Raw genomic sequence first — 26,527 nt, 5'->3', positions numbered from 1 at the left:
CTACAGCAATACAAATGCATTCAACTGTTTAATAAAATTATAATCTGCCATCGTTATAAGCTTCCCTAATTATTGGAGCCACAAACAGCCATAGATAAAATTCCAGTTCTATGAATTAGGCATGTAATATAAAACATTAATTTTTCACAAAATTCTTATTCTCATTCTTATTATCAAGAATGCATAGGAGAGCAGAGTTTTAAGAAAGTTGACTTCCAGGCTCAAAGTCAAGATAGACAGTAGAGCTATGATTCAAACTCAGGTCCATTTGAAATCAAAGTTAATGTGCTGAATGCCACTGCCTTCTAATCAAACTGTAATTCCAAGCCACCATCTCAATCAATATACGTAGCCTCACTTCTAAAGACTGTGAGTGCTCATATTTATTGCGGCTGTGTTTAATCTATCCTTTTCCTTGATCCTCCACAGAAATCGTCAAAGGAACAGCCTTCGATGGGAAATAACTGAGCAACAAAGACGCAGCTAGAGAAACAGCAATTAAATAACTATGAAATGAATTTTTGGCATAGACACACAGTGTCTAATTGCTTAAGAGATAGCAGTAAATTTCCAACTGTAACCATTGTGCTAAAGTAGGTCTCACCTGGGTAAAAGCTGAAGAAAATGAAGGAAAACAACCCAAATTTAGGTTTAAACATAGAAGCCTTCCTGGTGTTCAAGACTTTCTGTGTATTAGGATAGTCTACTCTTCTTTAAACCCAGAGAGAGTTCTTCTTTATTGAAAAACAAAAGTCAGGTGTTCCTCTCCCAGTATGTGAAATCCCATTTCATACAGAATGGGCTTTCATTATTCTGATTCTGGACCTAACCTTACCAAATCTACACAACAACAGCATTTGGTAGTTAAATATACATGTTAGCTCCTTCAAAAAGTTAAAAAGTTTTATAGACATAGAAGTTACTTGTTTGTTTACCTTATTTGTATGGACTAAATGATCACTACTTCTTTTTAATGAAACAGACCTGGAATTCACCAGTCAGCCTAAAAATGTTTTAATATGATGCTCTCTCTTCAGTCTCTGGAACACTGGAATTACAGGTACAAACCACCACCATGCATGCCTGGATCTATGTTCACTTTCTAACTATATATTAGCATATTCTCAGAAAGCTTTTTTCTTCTGGAATTATGGCTTGAACTCAGGGTCTTTCACTTAATCATTTATCTGACTAAGTTGATGTCTATCAATCACTCAAGCCATACTTCCAGTCCAGCTTACTGACTACTATTTTAGAGAGGGACGCCTCTCCTCACCCCATCTTTCCTGCTCAGGCTGTATTTGAACTTGATCTTGCAGATGTCAGCTTCCTGAGTGGCTAGAATTACCAATATGAGCCGCCAGATCCTGGCTCAGAAAGGTTTGGGGGTTGTTTTATTTTTATTTTTTAGTATATACAGAGGAATCTGATAAATTGGAAGAATGGGATTTGACTCTTTAACCTAACAAAGTTTAACTTCTAAGATATTTATAAGATCTCATATTGCATTTAGACAAAGTGTGAAGATTATTTTAGCTGATATCCAAGTATGAGACAATATCTAAAATTAGATATCTAGTAGGTTACAGAAAGATCAGAAATGCTAGCTAGCACTGTAGTGCTTTTAGAGTATACCTATATTGAATTAACTCTAAACTAGTTGTGCATTATCAACAAAGAAAGATTAAGTATCTTGTAAATAATAACTATAACTTAGCAGTCACATGATCCTAATACAGCTTGGAAACAAGCAATCTTATGATCATTATTCCTCTCATTAGGGCCTAAAATTCTGTTACAAACAAAAGTTTGTTTAACAGAAACTCAGAGTTTAGTATCATATGTGTAACTGGTTGAGTTACATCTCTGCTCTGAACTCATAGTCATATGTTGAACGCTTAAACTCACCATCTTACAACTTGATTTTAGCTGGAAATCGGTTCATTACATGAGGCTAAGGTCATATTGGAGTAGGGTGGGCCCTTCGACCTACAATTAGTGTCTTTATTATATCTGAGAATGCCCTGTGAAGACAGATGGCAGGTGACAAGAACGATGGAGAATAAATAATGAGGTCATAAATCTACCAGCCAAGAAGCTCCTAGGATGGCTGCCTATTGCAGAACAAGAAGAGCAAAAGCCCATGCTACCTGTAATCACAGTGACTGTGTGACCCCAAAGAACCCAATGACTTTGGACTTTTAGACATGAAGTGCCAAAGAACAGATTCCCGTTGTTTTAAATCACATAGTCTGTATTGGTTTCTTTCCTTGTATTGTTATTTTTATAGTACTTCTGAAGTAAGGAGGGCAGGTCTGGCTGGTGCCATATTGGCCACATGGTGGATGGGTCTGGCATCTTGTCTTCCTGCTGGGGAAAAGAAACACCCCTGCCCATCACCTGCCTCCCAGGTGATGGGCGTGCCCGGACCCCTGGAGGCAGGGGCAGGCACTTGGCTGATAGGTTACTGAATTTGTCAGTCTATTGCCTGGGACTGGGAATTTTCTGAGAATCTGCCCCCTGCACCGACTTATTTAGGCCTGGACCAGCCTAGCTCCCAGGACTCAATGCCACATGTGATCATGTTCTGTGTCCTGTCTCCTGGCTTGCCTCCGCAGCCTGTTAACTGTATATTAAAGACTCCAAAATTCTATACACTTCTAAGAAACTAATGCAGCCGCTTCACCTATCTTATTTTTATCAAAATATCACCTCTCTGTTTGAAGACCATGAGGCGTTCTACTTGACTGACCCTTTGCTATCACCAGACTTCTCCTAGAGTTTTGTTTATATTACTTAGTATGGCCACCATAATGCAGTACCACAAATTGAGAGGCCTAAAGACATAGATTTATTCTTTCAGGGTTGTGGACGCTAGAAGTCCAAATACAAGGTATTTGCCTCCTTGGTTTCTTGGGGGCAGTTCTGAAGAAAGGATGGGTTTATTCACTTTTTCTTGGCTTACATATGGCTATTTTTTTTCCTTGCCTCTTCAGGTCCTCTTCCTGCTGTGTTCATCTCTGGGTGCCAATTTACCTTTTCTATAAGGACAGCACGCTCTAATTTAATTCTTCTATAAAGACCTCATCTACAAATAAAATCGCCTTCAGAATATGGGTGTTAGCACTTCCTTGCCGCAGTTTGGGAAAACACAATTCAATCCTTCACAGCTGGAGCCTGGAGGAATTAAAGTGAATCTACGCCATGAGAGTAATTGTGTGGGAGAGGTGGTGATGGTTAGAGAAGAGGATAATTAAGACTGACGCAGAGAAGTTTCTAGACTACAGAAGCCCGGATGGATTTATGAAGCATTCCCTCAGGAATCCCTAAAAGTGCTAGAGAAGAGAATTCTGGTATAAGTCTTTATTTCCTGTTTTCAGCTGAGATTGGGGATCCTCCATTTTTGTTGGTACATTTATTTTCTAGGCTGCAAAACTGAGTATAGATTGATTATAAGTATCAATATTTTCATTTTATGTTGATATTCCCCTGAGACCACACAGGCCATATATGGTATGGATTTTTATGCAAAAACAGTGAACTTCCCAAATTTACATTCTGCTTTTTTTTTCTTTTCCTTTGGGGAAAGGGAGGGGAAGAAGGAACTAAATTTGGAAAGATAAAAATTTGATTTAAAATTATCACTATTATTTCAATTATTAGAAGGCAAGGTATCTATCACAGAATGAATTGCATCCTCAGCATTTGACACATAATAATAACTAAAAAATATCTTTGGGGAAAAAAATAGATAACCTCCAGGGAACTATAGAGATGATACAGAATTGCTAGTGAGGTTGGAGTTCATGAATCAGATTTCAGAGACAGGAATAGGGGAAATAATATTTCTTAGAGAGCATAAGAAGATAAAATTCTGGAGATAAAACTTGAGTGGACATTTTTATTTGAGAACAGAAAAGAAATGGAAGGCATAAAAAAGAAGAAAGAACAAAAGATTGAGAGAGAAAGGGAGATAGAAGAGAGAGGAAGAAAGAGAATGGGAAAAGAGAAAGAATTGAAGGAGAAAGATTTAATATACACCATATGCAATAAAAGCATGAAACTTCTTTGAGGAAAAGAGGTACTTGATAATATTTGGATGAAAATGCAAGAAAAATATAGGGTAACCTTTTCATATGACACCAGAATATCAGAGAACTGATTAAAATAGAGATATGAAAATATAATGATATATTTTCTGTAAGAATAGAAGGCTGAAGGGCCAGGAATGTAGTGGTAGAGTGTTTGTGGTTCAATTCCCTGAGTTATAGAGAAGGAACAGAAGAGTCACAGATGTTCTAGTATGATGTGATTTCTTCAGAAAAACAAAGAATCCTGAGCTCCAACCTTCATGAGGCTGGAAATACCTGCTTGCTGGAACTTTATTTCTCCCCCTAAATCAGTCATACTGGGGCAAAGGTAGCTTATTAAAAGAACAAAACAAAGCCATGCATTTAGTGGCTCATACCTGTAATCCTAGTTACTCAAGAGGCTGCAATCTGAGAATCTTGGTTCAGAGCCAGCCTAAGCACGAAAGTCCATGAAACTCTTGTCTCCAGTTAACCACCAGAAAAATGGAAGTGGCACTGTGGCTCAAAGTGATAGAGGATTAGCTTGAGCCAAAAAAAAGTCAGAGACAGTGCCCAGGCCCCAAGTTCAAGACTCTCGACGGACAAAAAAGGAAAATTAAAGGAAAGAAACAAGAAGACAAAAACATCACAGCTGTTGGTGAGCATTTGACAGAAAGGATTAACTGAAAATGTTCCTAGCTAAGTAGAGAAAGAAACAAAAACCAGGATGGAAAGAATGAAGTACAGCCCATGATGGCCTGGCTGAGCTTGGAAGGGAATTTAGAAACAATGGATAGATTCAGTCTCATCCTCTCTCTCTCTCTCTCTCTCTCTCTCTCTCTCTCTCTCTCTCTGTGGTGTTTGCAAAAGTTAAGATGAAGTGAGACCTGGGTTATTAGCACACATTCTTCTTCATCTACAGCTTCCACTCTCTCTTAGAAACATAATATTAAATTTGATAGCCATTATTTCCTAAAGTAATCATCCTTTGTAGGTTGTGTTAACTGCCAAAAAATTGACCATAGGATTCCATTTGTAATTCAAGAACCAGAGCATGTCCACCCACCTAGGAAGGGCCACTTCTACTTCCTCTTCTCGCATCTCGGAGGACCATTTTAGGATTTGACCAGCAGTAATTTGTTTTTCCACTTCCTCCATGCGTACATCTTTTGCAGGAAGGACGATGATTAAACTAAACTCATCCCCCTTGTAAGGCAATTCCAAAACCTGATATTTCGTGGAGGATTCAGAAAAATAACCTGCAGCCAGAAATACAAAATATTGAGTATTTTGGCAACAGCCAAAGCCAGGCATTACATCAGATAGCTTCTCATCTTACCATGTTTTGTCCTCAACTGAGCCGTCATCATTGGAATTTTGATGGCAGAACCCTCTTTCTTAGTAAAATTCATCAGCTGTGTGTTTTCCTTTCTGAATTTCTGTTTCCAGTCCCCTTGGAAATAAATAGCATTCACCAGGACCAGGCGGGTCAGAGGGCCAAAATCTCCCATTGAAAACAGGTTTTTAATTTTTCCTAGAAAGGGCAAGAAATATGCAACTGTGACTCCGTGGAACTGCTTTGAATAAATGAAAGCAAAATGTTTTGGCAGGAATGTTTCAGGTAGGGTGCCTTATCACACAACCCCAGGCATTTTGAGAGGAAAGAAAAGGCTGTTATTGAGTATTTTACTAAGAGATAGGTTCACATGGGATTGTGCTAGGAGTCAACAGGAGATAATGAAATTGTTTAAGCAAATTTGGGCAGAGTAATGGATTCTGGGTTTGAGGCTAGTTGCAGCCATTGTTTCTCAGCCAGAAAGAATGCAGAGCAAATATTTCTTTCTTCATGTTTACTGGTACTGGCTATCTAGCAGGTCTACCATATTGGAAGGGTTAATGGCTCACCCAAACTTAGCCAAAAGGGCAAAAACAATGTGTGCTAGTATGGTTCTTTTCCTAAACAAGCAGTCTCCAAGGTAAGAATCATGAGCAGGATGAAGCCTGGTGCACTCCTCCTATGGAGTCCTTGCAAGCACACCTCACTACCCTATCTCAACTTGGGTTTCCCAAAGTTGTGCATGAGCAGTGACATCCTACAAGATCATAAGTTGCTATAGCATAATGAATAAGCAAGCAAAGAAACCACCACTAATCAAGGGCCTGGTGTATTCTGTACCTTCACATTTGTTTCTATTAAAACTTCCAGTAACCCTGGAACATTTTCTTAGTATCCACATTTTCAAGGAGATGTCTAACTTGTAGCTTGCTAGCATTTGAACTCAGATCTACCTGACTTTCCATTTATAAATTCTCTCTTGGCACTTCTGCTAACTTGTCACTTGGGCATTTCTGCTAACTTGTATTTAAAGGTCAGACTTGACTGACAAGTTTTTGATAGGACTTAACATTTACTGGTAAATATTAATGTGCCCAATGCCAACATGCTAATTAATGACAGCATCTGTGAGAAAGAAAACATTTGGGATTGACAGATCTAACTTCCCCTTAGCCAAAAATGCTCATACCTCAACAAAAATCAATGCTTGGCTGAGACTATTATTATTATTAAAAGTATTGAATTAAATATAGAAACCTCTCAAAAACATAGTGAAGGAAACAGCATACTTTTCAAAGCAGTTTACAATTTCTCTTAGTTTTCCAAGTCAATATTAATTTAATTAACAGTGACATTAAAGAGGAGATTTGATCCTTTTCATCCTTAGTGAATGGAGAATTGGTCATTCTTTAAGATATTAAAAGCCAGGGATACAATGGAAAATAATAATGGAATGATAATGGAAACTTTACCATCTGTTTTGCTTTCTACCCAGGTATTTATTGTCTGTGCACAAGCTATTGCATCCAGAAAATCCACCAGTTCTGTAGCACTCTGAAAAAACTCCTTGTTGCCATGGAGATATTGTTCCTTCACTGAGAATCCTTCTTGAAGGTAGAGGGCACTGGCAAGATTAAATGTAAATTCTTGTTTTTTCTCTGAGCTGGCAGAGAAAAATGATTTCAGTGCAGAAAATTCTTCTCCTAAAAAATAATTAGAATGTATACTGACATATTGAACAACATAAAAACAACAGCTTTTCAGCTTTGCTATCTAAGCATCGCTGATTCATAGAAACATTTTTGTACTCATAGGTATAACTAACAATCCTAACTTAGTATAAATATTCCAAGTGTCTATCTCTGGGAGAATATGGATTTTGTAGGAAAATCGACTTTTTATGTAAGAAAAAAAGAAAGATCACAGAAATGTAAAATTTGCCGAAGACAAGAATATGCATTTATTGGCTAAAGGAGAGTCCTTGTTTAGAGTTAGCTCAGATTTAGTTGCTAGAAATTTAAGTTTAGCATCTTGTTCTTTGTGCATCATATTATGCACAAGTGATATTCATGAAAGAGGAATATTAATGAACATCAAGGGGGGGTATGACAGTGATGGATGGCCCTTTCCAAAGTAATTTTTATCTCAGCCTAAGAAAGAATTGCTCTTGGAGCAACTTTTCCTGTCCAGGCTTCAAGAGCACCAAGTAATCCATAGAATTTTCTCTAGAGATAGGTAAGAATCAGATTCGCCTTCTTGTTTGGGCTCACAACATATATACTTTGGCATTCTGAAGGAATAATGAAAATCTTTTACTATTCCAACTATAGCTAATAACCAGATGAATCAAGAGTCAGATAAAAGAGTCACACTACTGGCCTGTTATTTATCGGTGGGATGTTTCTGACCACAGTGCTCAAGGAATGTGACGGGGACATAGCTATGTCAATACTTTCCCAACTAGCTTCCAACTCATTCCAAGCCACAAAGATCTCTCACTTACTTTTGACTTTTGACATGATACTCAATCAGTAACCCAGACACTTTCAAATAATGAGTTCTTTCAGAGTCTTCATTTTAGTTTCAATTAAATACCACTTTCATAACTTCAAGTTAATCTCTATTGAAGAAAACATCAACTGTCTACCATTAAATGATACTCCATTAATAAACCTTATTACCTTGAAGTGATGACTTACTGACTCTTTCTTTCTCTTTTTTAAATTGTTTTATTGTTAATGTAAAGGTAACATACAGAGGGATAAGGGTTACATAAATCTTTTTTGTTAATTTACTTTATTGCTATTACAAAGGTGATGTGCAGAGGGATTATATTTTCATTGATGAGAGGAAATTGCTAATAGATACCTAATGAAAATAAGGTATATAGGTGTGTTTGTGAACACATTTTTTATGGGACTTAAGCATCCCTTAGGGTATCTTGGTACAAATAAGACAAAATAAAACAAGTGGATACTTGAAAGGTGTGGGGTAGGGTCAGTGGGGAAAGAGGTAGACAAATGAAGAGGAAAAATGGGTAGAGAGTAGTTAAGAATTCATTGTATATCCTACAACATTTAGAAGAGTGATAGAAAAGGTGGGGGGGGAGGGATGGATGAGAATGTTGAAGGTGGTGACATTGATCAAGATATATTGTATTATGCTTTGTTAAATGACACAATAAAAATGTAAAAAAAACAATAGACTGTAAGCTTACATAAAAAGAGGCTGTCACTTTGGGGCTCCTATATCTTGTGCAGCTGAGTGGAGGCTACATTTCAGTCACTACCTTACTGGCTGTTCTGATGTTCTTATACAGGTACAATCTGTATGTCCTTATAGGAGGTTTTGACAGGTGAATTGCATTATATTTCAAACTTCAAGACATTTTATTCACTGACATAAAGACAACCACATCAGAGACTTTAAATATAGAAATATACTTCTATAGGATTAGACCTGAATTCTACAATTTTTTACAACTCAAGAATAATTCATATAAGGGAAAAAAGTCAATCTGCTTTATTTGTTGATATAATGAGCCCAGATGCAATTATTTCTTACCATTTGAGGCTTGAAAAAAGTATCTCAGTCATTGGGGGTTTACAGAGAAGACTTTCTGAGTAAAGATGGTAAAGCTTCTCTAAAGCAATTAATTAAGGTCAGAAACAGAAGTTGAAACTAATTTTCAGATCAGAAACAAGGTGACAAATTTTGAACCCAATTTTATAGAAATTTGTAATTTATGAACATCTCAGAAGAAACAGGGCTGGCGGGGGGGGGGGGGAGGAATAAAAGAAAGAGGAGAAAAAAATAGCTCTAACGCATTTGTCAGAGCAAATAGGCTTATGTCGTATATTTAAGATCTAAGGTGAAATGACAAACAGCTGCCCTTGATAAGTCTCCAGACTTGGAAGTCCAATGGAAAAACTGTCACCAAGAAGCACAAGTTTGGAGGAGAATATAAAGTGATCTGCCTTATAAATTTGATTAAACTGATAAGCTAATAGCCTCATTTAGCACCAATCGAAAAGAATCCATATGTATGGCTCTTGATAAGCAATAGGAACCAGTAGCATTCACTTCCTGAAATAGAGCCATGAAGGAAGCAAGAGATCATGAGGAGGGACTCTTGGTTTGAGGGTACCAAGCATTCCAGAAAATGCCCCAAACTGCTAAGAGCGTGAAGGCCAGTTGAATGTCTATGTCAACAACCCAAAGAGGTGAATACTGCTCATCAGAAAATGATAATAGATTATTTCAGCCAAAAGGTCTATGTAATCATTTTAAGGTCTATGTAATCATTTTGAGGTCTATGTAATCAGTTAAACTCTTACTTTTAAAAAGAGAAGGAATCTGTGATTTAGAGAAGTGAACAAATACAGTTAATTACAAGATCATTGAGGTGAAAGCTGGGATTCAAATTCATGCTAAGTTCTCTACTCCCCCTCCTTTCTTCATTGCTAGGGTAGGGATTGAATGTAAAGCCTCACACATACTAGACAAGTGTTTCACCATTGAGATACATCACCCCTTCGGGATCTCTTTCATAGCTCTCTTAGAATAAAGAAGAGCTAATGATGTGGCCATTGATTAGTTAGGAGAAAGCAAAGCAGAGCACGATCTGATTTTCAGCAAGATGGAGCAGGCAGTCTCTAGCAGGTGCTCCGCCACTGCTCCAAAAGAGAAAGAGGACACAACCTCCCAAGGCCAGCAGCTGAGCGTGCACACCTGTGGACCCACAGAATAACCCAAGCTTAGTTAACATGGGAAAGTAGGACAGTGACAACTGATGGCTAACAGGAAAAGGCAAAAGTCAGGACTGACTGTGGTTTTGAAAGTTGGAAGTGGACTGAAGTCAGTTGCCCAGATTAAAGGGAGTCCATAAGACACTTAGAAACACAACTTAAGTAAATGCTGGGGGAAAAAAATCAGCAAGCCAAGTGTTAGTGGCTCACACTTGTAATCCTGGCTACTCAAGAGGCTGAGATCTGAGGATCCTAGGTCAAAGCCAGCACAGGAAGGAAAGTCCATGAGTCTCTTATCTTCAATTAATCACCTAAAAGCCAAAAGCAGAGCTGTGGCTCAAGTGATAGAGCACTAGCCTTGTGCAAAAAAAAAAAGTTTAGGGATAGTGGTCAGACCCCAAATTCACACCCTAGAACCCAATCCTGCCTCCCGCCATACGAACAAGTAAGATATACAAAGATGCAATGCAACGTTTTAGTAATTTAAGATTAATGCAAAACTATGGTGAACAAAATATAACAATTTAAAATAAAGTCAAGATCAATAGTTTGGATTTTTTCCTTTTGTCCTAGGTTTCAATATAGTGTTCACTATAGCTACTATTTCCTGTTGATCTGTTCTACCCTTTGTGGCTCTGAAGCCCTTCTACCTTTTCAGGCTGTCTGAGTCTTTTCTTTATTCCATCTCTTTCCCTCACACTCATTCAGTGTTTTCCACAGATCTTTGGTGGTACTGGGTCTTGTACCGAGTGGATGAAGGCTCCACCCCCTGAGCCACCCTCCCTTTGCGATTCTACTTCCTCTGTCTTTCCCTTCATTTGTATTGCTTGCCCTTTTAATTTCCATGGAGTTTTACTTTTTCATATTTTCAATGCATATACCTCTGTTGTATTTTAGCATGTTTCTTCTGTAACTCTATGTGTTAAGGTATAATAGAGAACTATTTTGGTAAATTTTGTTAAAAATATTGAAGGGTTAAGGTTTAATTTGCTATACATTTTCTTTCAAGAAAACCATATTTATTTTCCTATTAATTTAATTTTCTATAAGCCTCACAGAATGTCTTATTTCAATTATCTCTGGCCAAAGGGCTTATGTCTGTAGAGCAGATTCATAGTTACCTGACAGAGTTATCATAACAGATATTAATTGAGATGACATAGTCTCAACAAAAAGAAATGACATATCCACATAGTAGAATCTGCTACACAATGTGGATGTTTGATGCATCGTTATGACGATGACAATGGCAATGGTGTTCAAAATCCACAGCCCTTCATCTTTCTGTTTCTCTCTATAATCTAGCCATCTGATGCAATTTTGATTTCAGAGGCTCTTAATTTTCTTAGGCTATACTTGATTCATCTTTACATGCATTTGTACATCTTAAATTAGTTTTGAAGCTGGTACCATGTAACTTAAATGGTTTTGTGTGTGATGTAGGATTTGCTGAAATCAATCAAGATATATCCAGAATACAGTGACATTATTCATTATTCACAGAGGCAAATGGTTGCAAATCACTAACCACCAAATTCTTTTCTGTACAATTTTTTTTCTTTCTTTCTTTTTGTTCCAAGACTGGGACTCAAACTTCATACCTGACACTTTGCTCATTAGCTGGTGTTCTGCCACCTGAACCACGTCTCCAAACTCTACAATTTTTAACAAATGAACTGATTATTTTTAAATCTTGTGGATAGTATTTTCAGAAAATCAAATTCCTAAACAGAGTTACTCTGTGCTAAATGCAAATATACTCAAGTGATGTATAGATAATTCAACTGAAGTCCCAAATCAAAAATCCGATGCCTCCTCTTGATAGTTCTAGGGTTTGAAGTAATGTAAAAGATTAAAGTGCCAACCACTGTGAAAGTCAAAAGCAGAAGATGGTCTGGGAGATCTTTCAAATGTGATGTCAGGTGCAAACTCTGCTTACCATATGAGCCTCAGGAAGACTCCTACAAAAACAACTCCTATGAGCAAGAGGCTTCTGGGTAATTTAAATGTGCATTTCAAATTGCCCTTTGAAGCTATTCATTAAACTCTTAAAGGCATGAATTAATGTTTTGCTTGATCTCTTGGTTGGGTGGGAGCACATTATTTTTATGCAAGTGGAAGAAACAACCTTATAAAAGAGAGACTGAGGAAGTGATATACCTCCACAAAAAGAAACTAAGTACAATGATTTGAAATGTGTTTTGAAGTCAGGCACTGGTGGCTCACACCTGTAATCCTAGCTACTTGGAAGACTGAGATCTGAGGATTAAGGTTGGAAGCCAGCCCAGGCTGTTTCTTATCTCCAATTCACTACCCAAAAAAAGCCAGAAGGGGAGCTTTAGATCAAGTGATTGAATACTAGCCTTGAGCAAAACAGCTCACAGGCAGAGTTCAAGCCCCAGGACTGGCACACACACACATACACACACACACACACACACACACACACACACACACACACACACACACACACACAAAGAGTATTTTGTGTCATTCTAATGATATCAGATAATCACAACATATATTACAACATAGTATGTGGTAATAGAAAAATAAGCATGTATATTACATATGTAAACATTAAATGACGTAGAACACAATGTCAACACTGACAAAACCAAACACATCAGAAAATACAAAGACTGCATCTGTCTGGATATTCATTTCTTTTTTGTTTATGTTGGGTTTTCTGAGACAAGGTTTCACTATGTAGCCCAGACTGGCCTCAGTTTCATGATCCTCTTGCTTTAGCATCCTTAGTGCTGGGATTATAGGCATGAGCCATCATACCCCCTGCTGAGTGATTTCTTTACAATTTATTTGCACTGAGTTCTCTAATTTAATATTGTTGTTAGACTTTCGGTGATGTTTTTCCCTTGTTCAAGTTTTATGACTTCTCTAGTTCGGGGAGGGGAAGGGAAAAAACAAAATGCTTAAATAAGGATACAGGTTGACCCATTGTAACAATGAGATGTACAAGACACTATGTTGAAAATGAACTTTACAACTTTGGGGGTGGGGGGGTAGTTGTAGAGGTGGGGAGGGAAGGGGTAATAGGAGGAAAACAAAGGAGGAGCAACAATGCTCAATAGGAAATGTACTCATTACCTTACTCATGTAACTGTAACCCCTGTACAACATTTTTACAATAAAAACATACAAAAACAAGGACATCTTATCTGCTATTAATAGTCGCATGCAAGTCTCACCAGTTGAGATTTCTGGAAGTTTTAAAGTTTGTCTTATCTGCAGCTGTGCTTTTCCTTTTGCTCCCAGTTGCACCATTCCCAGAAGGACAGTTGCTCCAAGAGGGGAAAAGACAATATTGTTGTCATGAGATAAGCAAATTGCCTGATAAAGATCCACTGCGAATTCCATGTTCCTTTGAGCCCAGGTTCTTGAGGCTTGACTTCCAGAAGAAATCAACAGAAAGCTGTACCACAAGATCTTATCCATGTTGACTTCTGCCAGCTGTTTAAAAGTTAGAAGAATTCAAGATTAAGTTTCTCATACTGAACTCAGCAGAATTTTCCTCTACTAGAACTTTCTGTTTCATAACATATTACCCCAGGAAAACTCCCAATTGCCAGCTTTCTGACTAAGCACACTCCTATGATGGAAACTCTCCTATGATACTAGTATTTTTCAAAACTCTTCCTTCAAAACCTAGTGTCTGAGCCAGCCAGTGGCTCACGCCTATAATCCTATCTACTCAGGAGGCTGAGATCTGAGGATCGAAGTTCAAAGCCAGCCAGGGCAGGAAAGTCCGGGAGACTCTTATCTCCAATAAACCACTCAGAAAACCGGAAGTGGTGCTGAAGAGCTGAGGGACAGAGCCCAGACCCAGAGTTCAAGCCCCACAACTGACAAAAAAAAAAAAAAGTGTCTGACACATTTTCAGTTTCTTAAAATAACACGTGAAATAATAATTCTATAATATTAAGAATGAATGGCAATTTTTTTCTTTTTTATTAATTTTTTGTTGTGAAAATATGGTACAGAGGAGTTTCAACTACGTGAGCAAGGTAATGAGTACATTTCTTATCAAGCATTGTTGCCTCCTCCCCTGCTTTTCCCCTCCCATCCCTTCCCTCCCATCCCCTCCCCCATGCCAAAGTTGTAAAGTTCATTTCTCGACATAATGTCTTGTAGAGTTCATTGTTGCAATGGGTCCACCTTTATCCCTATTTAAACAATTTGTTTTTTCCCTTCCCCTCCCCAAACTATACCAACATCAAATACAGTGAAAGCAGGGGTAATACCGTGGGAGAGGGATATACAAAGTAACAAAAAAAATCACCTTATAAATACGTTAGAAATAATAGCAAGAAAGAAAAATCACTTGAGTCCTTATCTTGGGGTTCATTTTGCCTAACATCAATTTATCTGACCTTTTCTGCATGTCTCAGACATATATTAGTTATTGCAAATAAGGGAAACCACGGGACCTATGTTTCTTTGGGCCTGGCTTACTTCACTTAACATAATTTTTTCCAGTTCTTTCCATTTCCTAACAAATGGGGTAATTGCCCAACAACAAATCCTCAAAGAAACAACTGCCCAATAAACAAGTGGGCTAAAGACTTACAGAGAAACTTCTCTGAAGAGGAAAGAAGGATGGCCAATAGACACATGAAGAAATGCTCAACCTCCCTAGCCATAAAAGAAATGCAAATCAAAACAACATTGAGATACCACCTCACCCCAGTTAGAATGGCTATAATCAAGAACTCTAATAACAACAGATGTTGGAGGGGATGTGGACATGAAGGGAATCCTATTGCATTGTTGGTGGGAGTGTAAACTTCTTCAACCACTTTGGAAAGCAGTATGGAGGTTCCTCAAAAGATTCCACATAGAGCTCCCCTATGACCCAGCAATCCCTCTTTTGGGCATTTACCCGAATGATCACAAACAAGACCATACTAAAGCTACCAGCATAACTATGTTTATTGCAGCATTATTTACCATAGCTAAGATATGGAACCAACCCAGATGCCCCTCAGTAGATGAATGGATCAAGAAAATGTGGTATATATACACAATGGAATTCTATGGCAGTGTTATTTCTAAGCAAGTGCTTCTCTCTATCTTTCCCCAAAGCTTTAAGTGAGAGATCTATTAATCTAATATCAAGGAAAACTTCAAATGATACACTAAATAGATTTATAGTTTTAGTAACAGAAATGGAGTAAAAACAAGTACACTCCAGGTAATTTTGAGTGCATAATATTACAAAGTTAGTGCATTCTAAGTAACCCGAATAATTGGGATGACTTTACAGTAAGTTTTTTGTTTTTTGGTTTTTTTGGGTCCGGTCGTGGGGCCTGAACTCTGGGCCTGGGCACTGTCCCTCAGCTCTTCAGCTCAAGGCTAGTGCTCTACCACTTGAGCCACAGTGCCACTTCCGGCTTTTTTTCTTTTTGCTTATGTGGTGCTGAGGAATCGAACCCAGGGCCTCAGGCATGCAAGGCAAGCGCTCTACCACTGAGCCACCTTCCCAGCTCCTACAGTAAGTTTTTACTTGGTGTGGAATCTCACTTCTCTTGGGCAATGGATCCTGAAGACTATTTCATATATTTACAAAGGAAGACGGAAGAAGTCTCAAAAAGATGCAAAGGAACAAAAGATCATCAAACACAAATGCTATAATCATAGTAAAAGAAAAATAAAACAATTTGAAAATGCAAATGACAATCTGACAAAGCAATTAAATATGAGAATAGCAACAGGTGGAAAGCATAATTGACTTATATGGGAACACCTTGGTAAAATAAATAGAAAATTCAACCACCTGAGAATTGAGCCGAATTTGTTTTGTAATAAGATCACATGCTTAGTGAATAACTGAATCCTCATGAATTCTAATTTTATTTTACAAATAAAACATGCTAATAACTACTAGGAAGTAATCCTTTAATAGGGTGAAGTTAAAATATTAAGAATAGTATACTATAGCTTTAAAGAAATGGAGAAGTACATTTCTAGTGTTTTAAGCCCATTGGGCCAATGAGATCCATAATTTGTGTAAGAATTACTAAGAATCACCACTAGGTCTAAAGATTACTCATAGTCAAGTGATCTATACAACTAACCTGTGAAATCATATTTAGACGTGTCCGATTATTTTATTATATGTAGTTAAACTCTATTTATTTAAACATACATTTGGTAAAGGGGAAAAAACAAAATGCAATCCAATGCCAGGGTAGAAATTAATGTGTTGATAAATTGTAAATATCAGCTAAATTATCCATTTTTTATGAATGATATTTTATTAATGATTAAATCAGTACATTGGGTTAGGAGAGGGTGATGCTAAAGAAGCTCTTATGGGCAAAATAAATATCTATCCTCATGTTCAGATATACTCAATTTCTCAGAATATTACTGATCAAAATATTTGTTTGTAGCTATGTAAGTAGTCAAAATGTTGCAAGTAATTTGAAATCAAGTGGAGATCCATCAGGTGCTTCTTTAGGATACTAAACAGTAGGATAATAAATCATATCATACTGTCAATTATTTTCAAAGTTAAAATTTACATTTAAGTTCTCCATGCACATCTATAGGCACTTAACAAAATGTAATCTCTGTTCTTGTTGTTTATTCCCCTTAATCTCCTTTCCCTCCCACCTCCCCAATGGACTCATTACCTTGCTCATGTAACTATAACCCCTCTGTACAGAATCTTTACAATAAAAATATATACTAAGAAAAAAATAAATAAAATAAAATATAACCTCAGACAAATAATTGCATTGAAAAGTTTACTTACCATCCTGGTTTGGATCATCGCTCCTGAAAAAGACAAAGTACTGGGAACTAAACAATCTGATGAAAAGTTCCATAAGAATTTGAACTTATAGTTTATAGTGAAGGAGAATTAAAGCCATGTGTTAATTTAATATATCCAAATGATTTTGGCACCAAAGTGAAATGAAATACCATTCCTCAACTAAATATGCACAACCAATTTTACTACCTACGTACTTCATCCACAACCTACTCAATTTTAAGGTACTTACCCCTCAATTAGCTTCTGAGTATTTGCTGGAATATAATAACTAAAATGTGTGCTTAAAAGTGAACATCTGTCGGTGGAACACTTTATCAATCAAGGCCAACTCTGCTTATCTTGAATGTGGCTTGATTAATTTGTCCAGAATTGGAGCAGGTGTTCACGAGATTTGTACATAAGGACTAAAATGAGCAAGTTAATGATCAACAGTGAAACATGAAAGAATTGAGAAAGGAAACAATAGAATATCATTAAATTTATATTATTTTCTCCTTTGTTACTTGACTTCCTTTTAAAGACAGAAACAGAATATGGAAGAATGCACCAGCAGTTGTAAATTGGCTGGTAATTAAGTTCTTTTTGTCTCTCTTAGAACATCCACATCAGATTACCACTGTTCTCTATCATAAATATTCCAGGATGCCTGCGAGGAAAAGAATAAAGCTAAATCAAGCTCGCAATGCAGAGACAAATTGCTGTCTCATTTACAGAGCTCTCAACAATTTATCAAATTATACAACAATCAGACTTCACTGTGGAGAGAATTCCTCACTGGAATTTTTAGTAAAGTGAGATGGATGTTAATATATAATTTATATATGTATTAAGTATGTATAATATTGTATATACCACATGTTATATATAGTATAATATGCATTCTTTTTTTGGAAAAAAGACCAGATTGAGATAATTTATTCACCAAATTATATCAGAATTAATTCCATTAATGTAAGTAACTTGATAACACACATTGATATTGCTTCTATGTGCACTTCACAATTCTATATGGTTTTCTCTCCAAATGGGCTGTTAATGGGGAAAAAAGCATGCTTTTTATCACATTTTGTAGTCAGAATCAGTCACTTTAGTGGCAATCAAAAATTGAGCAGATTATTTTAGCCACCAGTGATCTCTGAAATGGAAAATCTGTTCTGACCTCAATCAAATAAATGTGTCTATTTTATTTCTGCTAAATTTATACAAAAGTAATAAAGTCAATGTATACATTTCAAAAAGCCCTTTTCAAGGATGCTGTTAACACTTGTAAGTGTTCAAATAGGGCTCTTCCTTAATGAGAGGACTGAGAAACATGAGGACCACTGTTGACGGTTATCTTCTAATTAATTGGTATTTATTCTGGTACTGAAGTTTGAACTCAGGGCTTCACATTGTCACGTGGCTTTTTTATTCACAGCTGGTGCTCTGTCACTTCAGCCACCACTACACTTCCAGTTTTTTGGTAGGTAACTGGAAAAGATACTCAAGAACTTTTCAGCCCCGGCTATCTTCGAACCTCAGTCCTCAGATCTCAGCCTCCTTAGTAGCTCAGATTACAGATGGTGCCACGCTTATTAAGGCTATTTAATGAAGTGCTCTTGTACAGACCTTATATTAGAGAAGTTCAAGGAATATGCAAATTTTAGGAGTGTAAAACCAACAAACATCAATTTATCCTTACTGCTTTAAGCTCTTTAAAATATCACAATTGTCCATAAAATATTACTGAAAAACTTTAAAATATTTTCACAAATCTCTTTCTCCTTTATTTTGCTCCTAGAAAAAATAAAAATTGCAAGAACCAAAGTGTCTTTGTATAAATTTTAGCAGCATCATTACCCCTATTGTAACTACATGCATAGGTAAATGTATATTTAGAGACACACACAAAGGCACACACACACACATACACATAAAAAAAGCCAGGTTTTACAGTTATGAAACCATCGCTTTTATTTTTAATATTTGATGTGTTTTTAAAGTAAAAAAATGTTCTTAATTCTAAATGATAAGCACATAAAACAGAGACATACATCTAGAAAGAATGTAAAGGTTAAATTTCCACTGGAGCATGGACTAATTTCACCCAATTTATCTCTGTCAGTTTGTTCCATATTTTGAGTGATAAGAGGGAAATATACTGAAAAGGAACAAAGGTTAATTTATGCTCACTGAGAATCTACATCCTACAAACAAGTATTGAAAAATCACGACACATTCTATTTTAATGTGACAAGCTCTTTTCACTGTAGAAAAATTGGTCTTAAATAAATGAACCTACATGTTTATTTCAAAAACAGTTTATTACATCTCCAGCTCTATTAGATGTTGACAAGTGAGCCTCTGCTACCTGCCTAGCACAATTAGGAGAAGGAGTACTACTAAGAGGTATTCATAACTTTAAAGCATCTATTCAAATCATTTACGTATACTTATAAGACAACACTTCTTAATTCCTTTCTTAGAAGGGGCTCCTTAGTTAATTAAGTATGAAGTTGGAGTTATACACACCGTAATCTTTGAACACATAGCAGACAGACTAGAGGGAGGTCTGTCTATATGAATCAGAATATTTAAGACTCGGGTCTGGGAAGGTGGCTCAGTGGTAGAGTGCTTGCCTTGCATGCATGAGGCCCTGGGTTCAATTCCTCAGCACCACATAATCAGAAAAAAAAACCCGAAGTGGCACTGTGGCTCAAGTGGTAGAGTGCTAGCCTTGAGCTGAAGAGCTGAGGGACAGTGCCCAGGCCCAGAATTCAGGCCTCATGACTGGACCAAAAAAAAAAATATTTAAGACTCATAACTTCAAACAGGTGAAAAGAGGAAAATATGTCTAATGAAATAACTTCCAAATTATACCAGAAGAAACTAATGAGCTCATTCAATCTTTTCTTTATAAACCATGACATTTTATATGGCTGAACTCAAGATAACTAAGGGAAGAATAAGTATGTCTTCATAGAGCTCCCTTATGATCCAGCAATCCCATTTCTGGGCATTTACCCGAATGATCACAAACAAGACCATACTAAAGCTTCCAGCACAACTATGTTTATTGCAGCATATTTATCATCGCTACGATATGGAACCAACCCAGATGACCCTCAGTAGATGAATGGATCAAGAAAATGTGGTATATATACACAATGGAATTCTATGCCTTCATCAGAAAGAATGACATTGCCTCATTTGTTAGGAAATGGAAAGACTTGGAAAAAATTATATTAATTGAAGTAGGCCAGGCCCAAAAAAAACATAGGTCCCATGGTTTCCCTCATTTGCAATAACTAGTATATGTCTGAGACAAGCAGAAAGGTCAGATAAGATGATGTTAAGCAAAATGAACCCCAAAATAGGGATGCAGTGGGGTATTTTTTCTTCCTTGCTATTGTTTCTAATGTATTGTGGCTTTGTATGTCCCTCCCCTATGGTATAACCCATTTTCACTGTATTTGATGTTGGTATAATTTGGGGAGGGAAGGGAAAAAACAAATTATTTAAATAGGAATACAGGTTGACCTATTGTAACAATGAGATGTACAAGACACTACGTCGCAAAATAAACTTTACAATTTAGGGATGATAGCTGAAGAGGTGGGAGGGAAGGGATGGTAGGGGAAAAACAAAGGAGGAGGTAACAATGCTGGATAAGAAATGTACTCATTCCTTTGCTCATGTAACTGTAACCCCTTTGTACAGTTTTTTCACAATAAAAAACTTAATTAAAAAAGAATAAGTGTGTCTTATTTATAGGCAAAAGTCTGATATCCAAACAGTCCTTTTCATCTGTTTCCCAGAATCAGATGATGGATGGGTGGATGGATGGATGGACAGGCGGACGGACAGATGGGTGGATGGATGCATTAAAGAGCCTTCACTAAATGCATGTTGCCTTATGCCTGTTATGAGGCTTGAACTCAGAACTTGGTACTCTCACTTGGTTTTTCCACTCTCGGCTGGTGCTCAACTACTTGAGCTACATGTCAGACAGAATCTTGGAAACTTTTTTTCACAGACTGGCTTTGAATTATGATTCTCAGATCTTACTCTCCTGGCTAACAGGGTTACAGGTGTGAGCTATTGGTTCCAGCTTAATATATATTTATGACATCTTAATATTGCTTTAAATTTATGGAACTGTGAGTACAATTTCATTCTATTTTGCTATCACTAAACTATGATTCATAACTCATTTTCCTGAGTTTGGAATGATGAATTAGCCACTCAAACCTCCCATTCAGAGGACGAATTCTCTCCAATACTTTGTGAAATAGTTCCTACTTTCAAGGAATGCTTTGTCTGAGGTAAACTTTTAAACATGACCCACAGTGAAACATTTAAAATTTTATCTAGAAATTATAGATAGAACACAAAGAACTAATTCCTCTATGTCTTCTCTCTCAATTTCCCCAGTTGTTCCATTCACATTTGTATATGCTACATATCAATCCTTTACAGCTAATGACTGACAGATGATAAATGGTAGATAGACACCTTAATGTGTTTATGTATTATTTATTATTATTATTATTATATTTTCTGAATCATTTGAGGGTAAGTTGCAAGCAGGTTCTATACACTTGAGCACTATAGTATATATTTCTTCCTCCCAAAGAACAACCTCTTGACAACATACACAATATACATAGAAGTCAGAGTGTTGACTCAGATGCACTTAAATATGATGGCCTAGGTAACTGTCTTTTGGACAAATCTTTCCACTACTACCCTTTCACAGACCAAAACAGTGGCTCTACTGATGCTGGGGATTCTACTGCTAGAATTCCTTCCATTAAAATAATCTCAATGAGAATGGAGTGGGCATATAATGAAGAGAAATTTCAAGAGGGAAATGGACCCAGCTTCAATTCAACACTGCTGGTGTTCATTGAGAAATCTTTTGGATCAGAATGTCAGATTTCAATGTGTGTGTTTGAGTGTGTGTGTGTGTGTGTGTGTGTGTGTGTGTGTGTGTGTGTGTGTGTGATTATTGTAAGCTTCAAATGCATTGAACTTTTGTGTTTCTATTCTAAGTAGAACCTTACCTATAGTCAATCATTTATTTTAATAGCATATGTTATTACAGGTTTCTTCTAAACAACAACTATTTTTGGAAGGCTCTTTAAAATATAAATATATGCTAATTCACTGAAGAAGCAGAAGATGAATTTGCTAAGTTTTCTACAGAGTACAGAGAATAACACTAATACTAGTTTCGTAGAAAATGTTACATACAAAAAAACAAATGGGTCAACATGGAAGTAGTGAGTCTCAGATCCAAGTTTTTCCCACTTGAATACCTATGTAGGAAATCCTTTAGATGATATCAGAACCTCTCTAATTGTACTATCAAACTTATTTATAATGAACAATACAACAAAATATAAAAGTAGAGATCATATCCATCAGTAAAGATTATTAGTAGTACACAGCATATATGTGTATAACAAAATGTCAGTTACATGGACATATGCAATTATTACATGTTAATAAAACTTTTTAAAATGTTCAAAGAGCCAAAAGCCAGTGGCTCACACCTGTATTCCTGGCTACTCAGAAGGCTGAGATCTGAGGATCGCGGTTCAAGGGTAGCCCAGGCAGAAATGTCCATAAGACTGATCTTCAATTAACCACCAAAAATCCAGAAACTGTGGCTCAGGTAGTAAAGCATTAGCCTTGAGCACAATAGCTCAGGGACAGAACCCAAGCCCTGAGTTTAAGCCCCAGGAGCAGTGCACACACACACACACACACACACACACACACACACACACACACACACACACACTGATCTTAATAAGCCCAAGTAACAATCTATGCCATTGGCATATTCCTGGCCACATCATCTTATGATCTGAGTGGTATACACATAAATTAATTTGATAGACAAAGTTGCTGTTAGTGGATGGTTACAAGGTTCACTACAGGGGTAGTTGATTGATTGCTAGTCTTGAGCACAGTGATCAAAGAGATAAGTTAACAATCCTGATTTGGTCATTGCATCTTATACATTGGTATCAAATTATCACACTGCACTTTGTGAACTTGTATAATTAAAACAAAGTATGCTAGAAATGCTGCTTTGCCAAGCTCTAATGGGCTTTATCAGAGTCATTCTTTTTAATTCCAGAAAGTAGAAAGATGTGGGAAAGATTGCCTTCTTCAAAATTTGAGATATTCACCATCAATGCTTTCTACGCATTTGAATGCAGATTTGTCATAGTAAAAAAGATCAAACCATTTGTCTATGGAAGCAATTAGAAGGGCCACAGGATAGGTTATTTTGTCTATTGTTCACATTGAAACATTTGGGAATAGGTAATTGGCATTCCCCTTTCTTCAATACAGTGGCGTTTGTGTTAAGAATTCTGAGAAAGCAATGAATGCACCAGGTATCTTCTGAATGTGAAGCTTCCAGAAACTCAAATGCACAGGAAAAGAAAGGACTGGAGTCTTGATTCTGGTTCCACATTTTATATACGTGCTTTGTGTACCAATGAAATGTTTATTTTTCTTTTAATTATAATTGCTTCTTATTTCTTTTTATCTTCACTTCACAACTTGTTTCCTCACATAATTGCTTGGCTTTTCTTTCACGATCCAGAATTTCTTTGGGGAACAGGTTTTTCTCATCAAATACTGCTTTCAAAGCTACAAAAGGAAATTAAATGTAAATTACATTTGGTAAGAGCCTCAATTAAATGAAATAATATGGAGAAGATTCTCAAATTTACTATTTTCTCAAAAGAAAGAAAAGAAGCTATACTTATAAAAACAAGAGTGTGTGTATTAGAGAACATTTTTTAGCTTCTGCTTTTCCTTTTATTTTGGTTTGCATTGAAAAGTTAATACTTAGCAATGCTTGCTATATTATGCATTTGTATCATGACAGAGCTTTGCTATTTGAGTATTAAGGAGTAAAGAAGCTGATATTTTCTATGGGTATTGTTTGTTTGTTTTATAGTCTATTTAATAGTTACCAAGAACTTGTAAAAAAAAGTCAAGAACAAATTATTCTGTATTGACATAAGACAATTCAAATAATCAAACACAGTATGAGCGTCTGTCTGATTAAATACATACCTGTGCAATCACCTCCTTGTATATAAGATGTAGGAATCTTTGGCTATAGAGGAAGGAAGGAAGGAAGGAAGAAAGAAAGGAAGGAAGGAAGGAAGGAAGAAAGGAAGGAAGGAAGGAAGGAAGGAAGGAAGGAAGGAAGGAAGGAAGGAAGGAAGGAAGGAAGGAAGGAAGGAAGGGAGGGAGGGAGGGATGGAGGGAGGGAGGGAGGGAGGAGGGAGAGGATGGGAAGAAAGAAGGAAAGAAGGAAGGAAGGAAAGAAGGAAGGAAGGAAGGAAGGAAGGAAGGAAGGAAGGAAGGAAGGAAGGAAGGAAGGGAGCGAGGGAGGGAGGGAGGGAGAGAGGGAGAGGGAAAAAGAGAGAAAGGAGGGAAACATGACTTCTGTGGATGTTATATTGTCCATCAACAAGAAATGGGAGGGAATGGTGTCACATTATTCATAATTTGGGTATATTGCATGATTTTTATTACTTCATCAAATGCTACACAATGTTTTGTGCTCAGACCTAAGCAAATTGCAAATATGACCAAGCTATAGGGTTTTGTTCAAGTGGGAGCAAAGGGACATGCTATTCAAATAACAAAAGCATTCTCTACAAGAGAATTTAGTCAACTCCTGTAAAAACACACAAAGACAGTATAACATGTTGAGATTAAAGGGAAGTTTTTAAGAATTTGGTAGTATTTAATGGAGTTCTTGATCTCCAGATAGGATTTTTATTAATAATGGTATACCTGGAGGTGAAGAAAGAATTGATATGGGCAACTGAAACATAAGTCTAGAGTTGCAAAGTGAGGGAAATTATAGAAAAACGATACTTATTATTATTTTAATATTTTTAAATTTTTCTTTTTTGGGGGGCGGTCCGGTTGTGGGGCCTGAACACTGGGCCTGGGCACTGTCCCTCAGCTCTTCAGCTCAAGGCTAGCACTCTACCACTTGAGCCACAGCACCACTTCTGGCTTTTTTTCTTTTTGCTTATGTGGTGCTGAGGAATCAAACCCAGGGCCTCATGCATGCAAGGCAAGCGCTCTACCACTGAGCTACCTTCCCAGCCCAATATTTTTAAATTTTTCATGTCAGTACTGGGTCTTGAACTCAAGGTACTGTGCATTAGCTTATTTTTGCTTATGACTGGTACTATACCATTTGACCCACACCTCCAGTTCTAGCTTTATGCTGGTTAATTAGAAATATAGTATCAAGGCGCTGACTTTGAACTCTGATCCTCAGATCTCAGTCTCCTGAGTAGCTAAGATTATAGGTATGAGCCACTTACATCTGGCAGGACCTACTACTGACATAGCTAAATAACTTTGTACAATTTAAAAGAAGTATAGGGGCTGGGAAGGTGGCTCAGTAGTAGAGTGCTTGCCTTGCATGCCTGAGGCCCTGGGTTCGATTCCTTAGCACCACATAAGCAAAAAGAAAAAAGCTGGAAGTGGCACTGTGGCTCAATTGGTAGAGCGCTAGTCTTGAGCTGAAGAGCTGAGGGACAGTGCCCAGGCCCAAAGTTCAGGCCCCATGACCGGACCCAAAAAAGAAAAAAAAAAAGTATAATATATTTTTAAAAAGTAAAGTGGTATGAAGCTAATCTGGACAGAGGAGAATTTTAAATGCCAAGCCAAGGAACTTGAGGGGAAAAAGGATACAATTTCGTATTCTACTGGTGTCTTTATATATTAGGATTAAAAATATAACAAAACCTCTCTACTTCTAGTACAAGTGTAACTAAGTCAATATCTTTCTTCTTCTTTCCTAGAAATTATACAAGAACATCCAGAAAAATGATGCAAAATAGCTCCACAAATTCAATTTTTCGAAAAACTCAGAGAGAGGTATCAACTTCAGCCCACAAACTATGAAGAAGGGTATTCAGACTGCTGAGACAAGGCCAAAACCATGCAAGAAACAATGTAATGAAAAGTACCAGAAGGCTAGTAGCAGTATCTCAGACAGGGTGACAAAAATGATGTTCACTGAAATCAAGGGGCCCACCCTGCAGGGCAAAATGCTTTGTCCTTCATGTGGACCTCTGTGTTAAAAAAAAAAAAAAAAAAGTAAAGTTACCTGGAAGCAGAAGACTCCCTGATCAAGTTTAGTTCAGAGAAACAGCTAAGGCAGGATTACCTGAAGTAGCACACTCAAGTCAGTTTTGCTAAAAGATCAGTCCCTCCCAATTGACTGATAATACAGCAACAACAAACCAAAGATAAATTAGGGAAAACAATGCTCAATACGTGTACTATCATGAGAAAAATATGTATCTATCATACAGTTTACAATGTTACCAGCATCATGATACAACTTACATTTTTGGTGTTTTTTTTTTTTTTTTTGGTCGGTCCTGGGGCTTGAACTCTGGGCTTGGGCGCTATCCCTCAGCTCTTCACCTCAAGGCAAGCACTCTACCGCTTGAGCCACAGCGCTACTTCTGGTTTTCTAGTAGTTTATTGGAGATAAGAGTCTCACGGACTTTCCATGCCGGGGCTA

General features: G+C 37.0%; 2 protein-coding genes across 4 annotated transcripts in view; both read right to left on the bottom strand.

Annotated features, from left to right (window-relative positions):
• Positions 1–26,527, bottom strand: part of Serpini2 (serpin family I member 2) — a 46,294-nt gene that overhangs the window by 12,418 nt on the left and 7,349 nt on the right. The window contains exons 1-5 of one of the 3 annotated variants that reach the window (XM_042678923.1): positions 17,183–17,267; positions 13,364–13,625; positions 6,879–7,109; positions 5,410–5,604; positions 5,137–5,329 (exon numbers count right to left, since the gene is read on the bottom strand). In XM_042678923.1, the coding sequence (XP_042534857.1) occupies positions 5,137–5,329; positions 5,410–5,604; positions 6,879–7,109; positions 13,364–13,610 (866 nt within the window). In that variant the 5' untranslated portion in view covers positions 13,611–13,625; positions 17,183–17,267. Of the gene's footprint in view, positions 1–5,136; positions 5,330–5,409; positions 5,605–6,878; positions 7,110–13,363; positions 13,626–16,932; positions 17,093–17,182; positions 17,268–26,527 lie in introns of those variants that run through there. The other 2 variants (XM_042678922.1, XM_042678924.1) reach the window with 2 other exon arrangements.
• The window catches only part of Wdr49 (WD repeat domain 49), a 121,950-nt gene continuing 118,106 nt past the window's right edge, over positions 22,684–26,527 (bottom strand). The window contains exon 18 of the mRNA XM_042678861.1: positions 22,684–23,604. Within this exon, the coding sequence (XP_042534795.1) occupies positions 23,474–23,604 (131 nt within the window). The 3' untranslated portion in view covers positions 22,684–23,473. The remainder of the gene's footprint in view (positions 23,605–26,527) is intronic.

Source organism: Dipodomys spectabilis, unplaced genomic scaffold (assembly GCF_019054845.1).
Source record: "Dipodomys spectabilis isolate Male_0828 unplaced genomic scaffold, ASM1905484v1 ptg000050l, whole genome shotgun sequence".
NCBI classification, from domain to species: Eukaryota; Metazoa; Chordata; class Mammalia; order Rodentia; family Heteromyidae; genus Dipodomys; species Dipodomys spectabilis.
The sequence above is the reverse complement of the archived record's forward strand: the minus strand, read 5'-3'. Positions and strand labels throughout refer to the sequence as shown.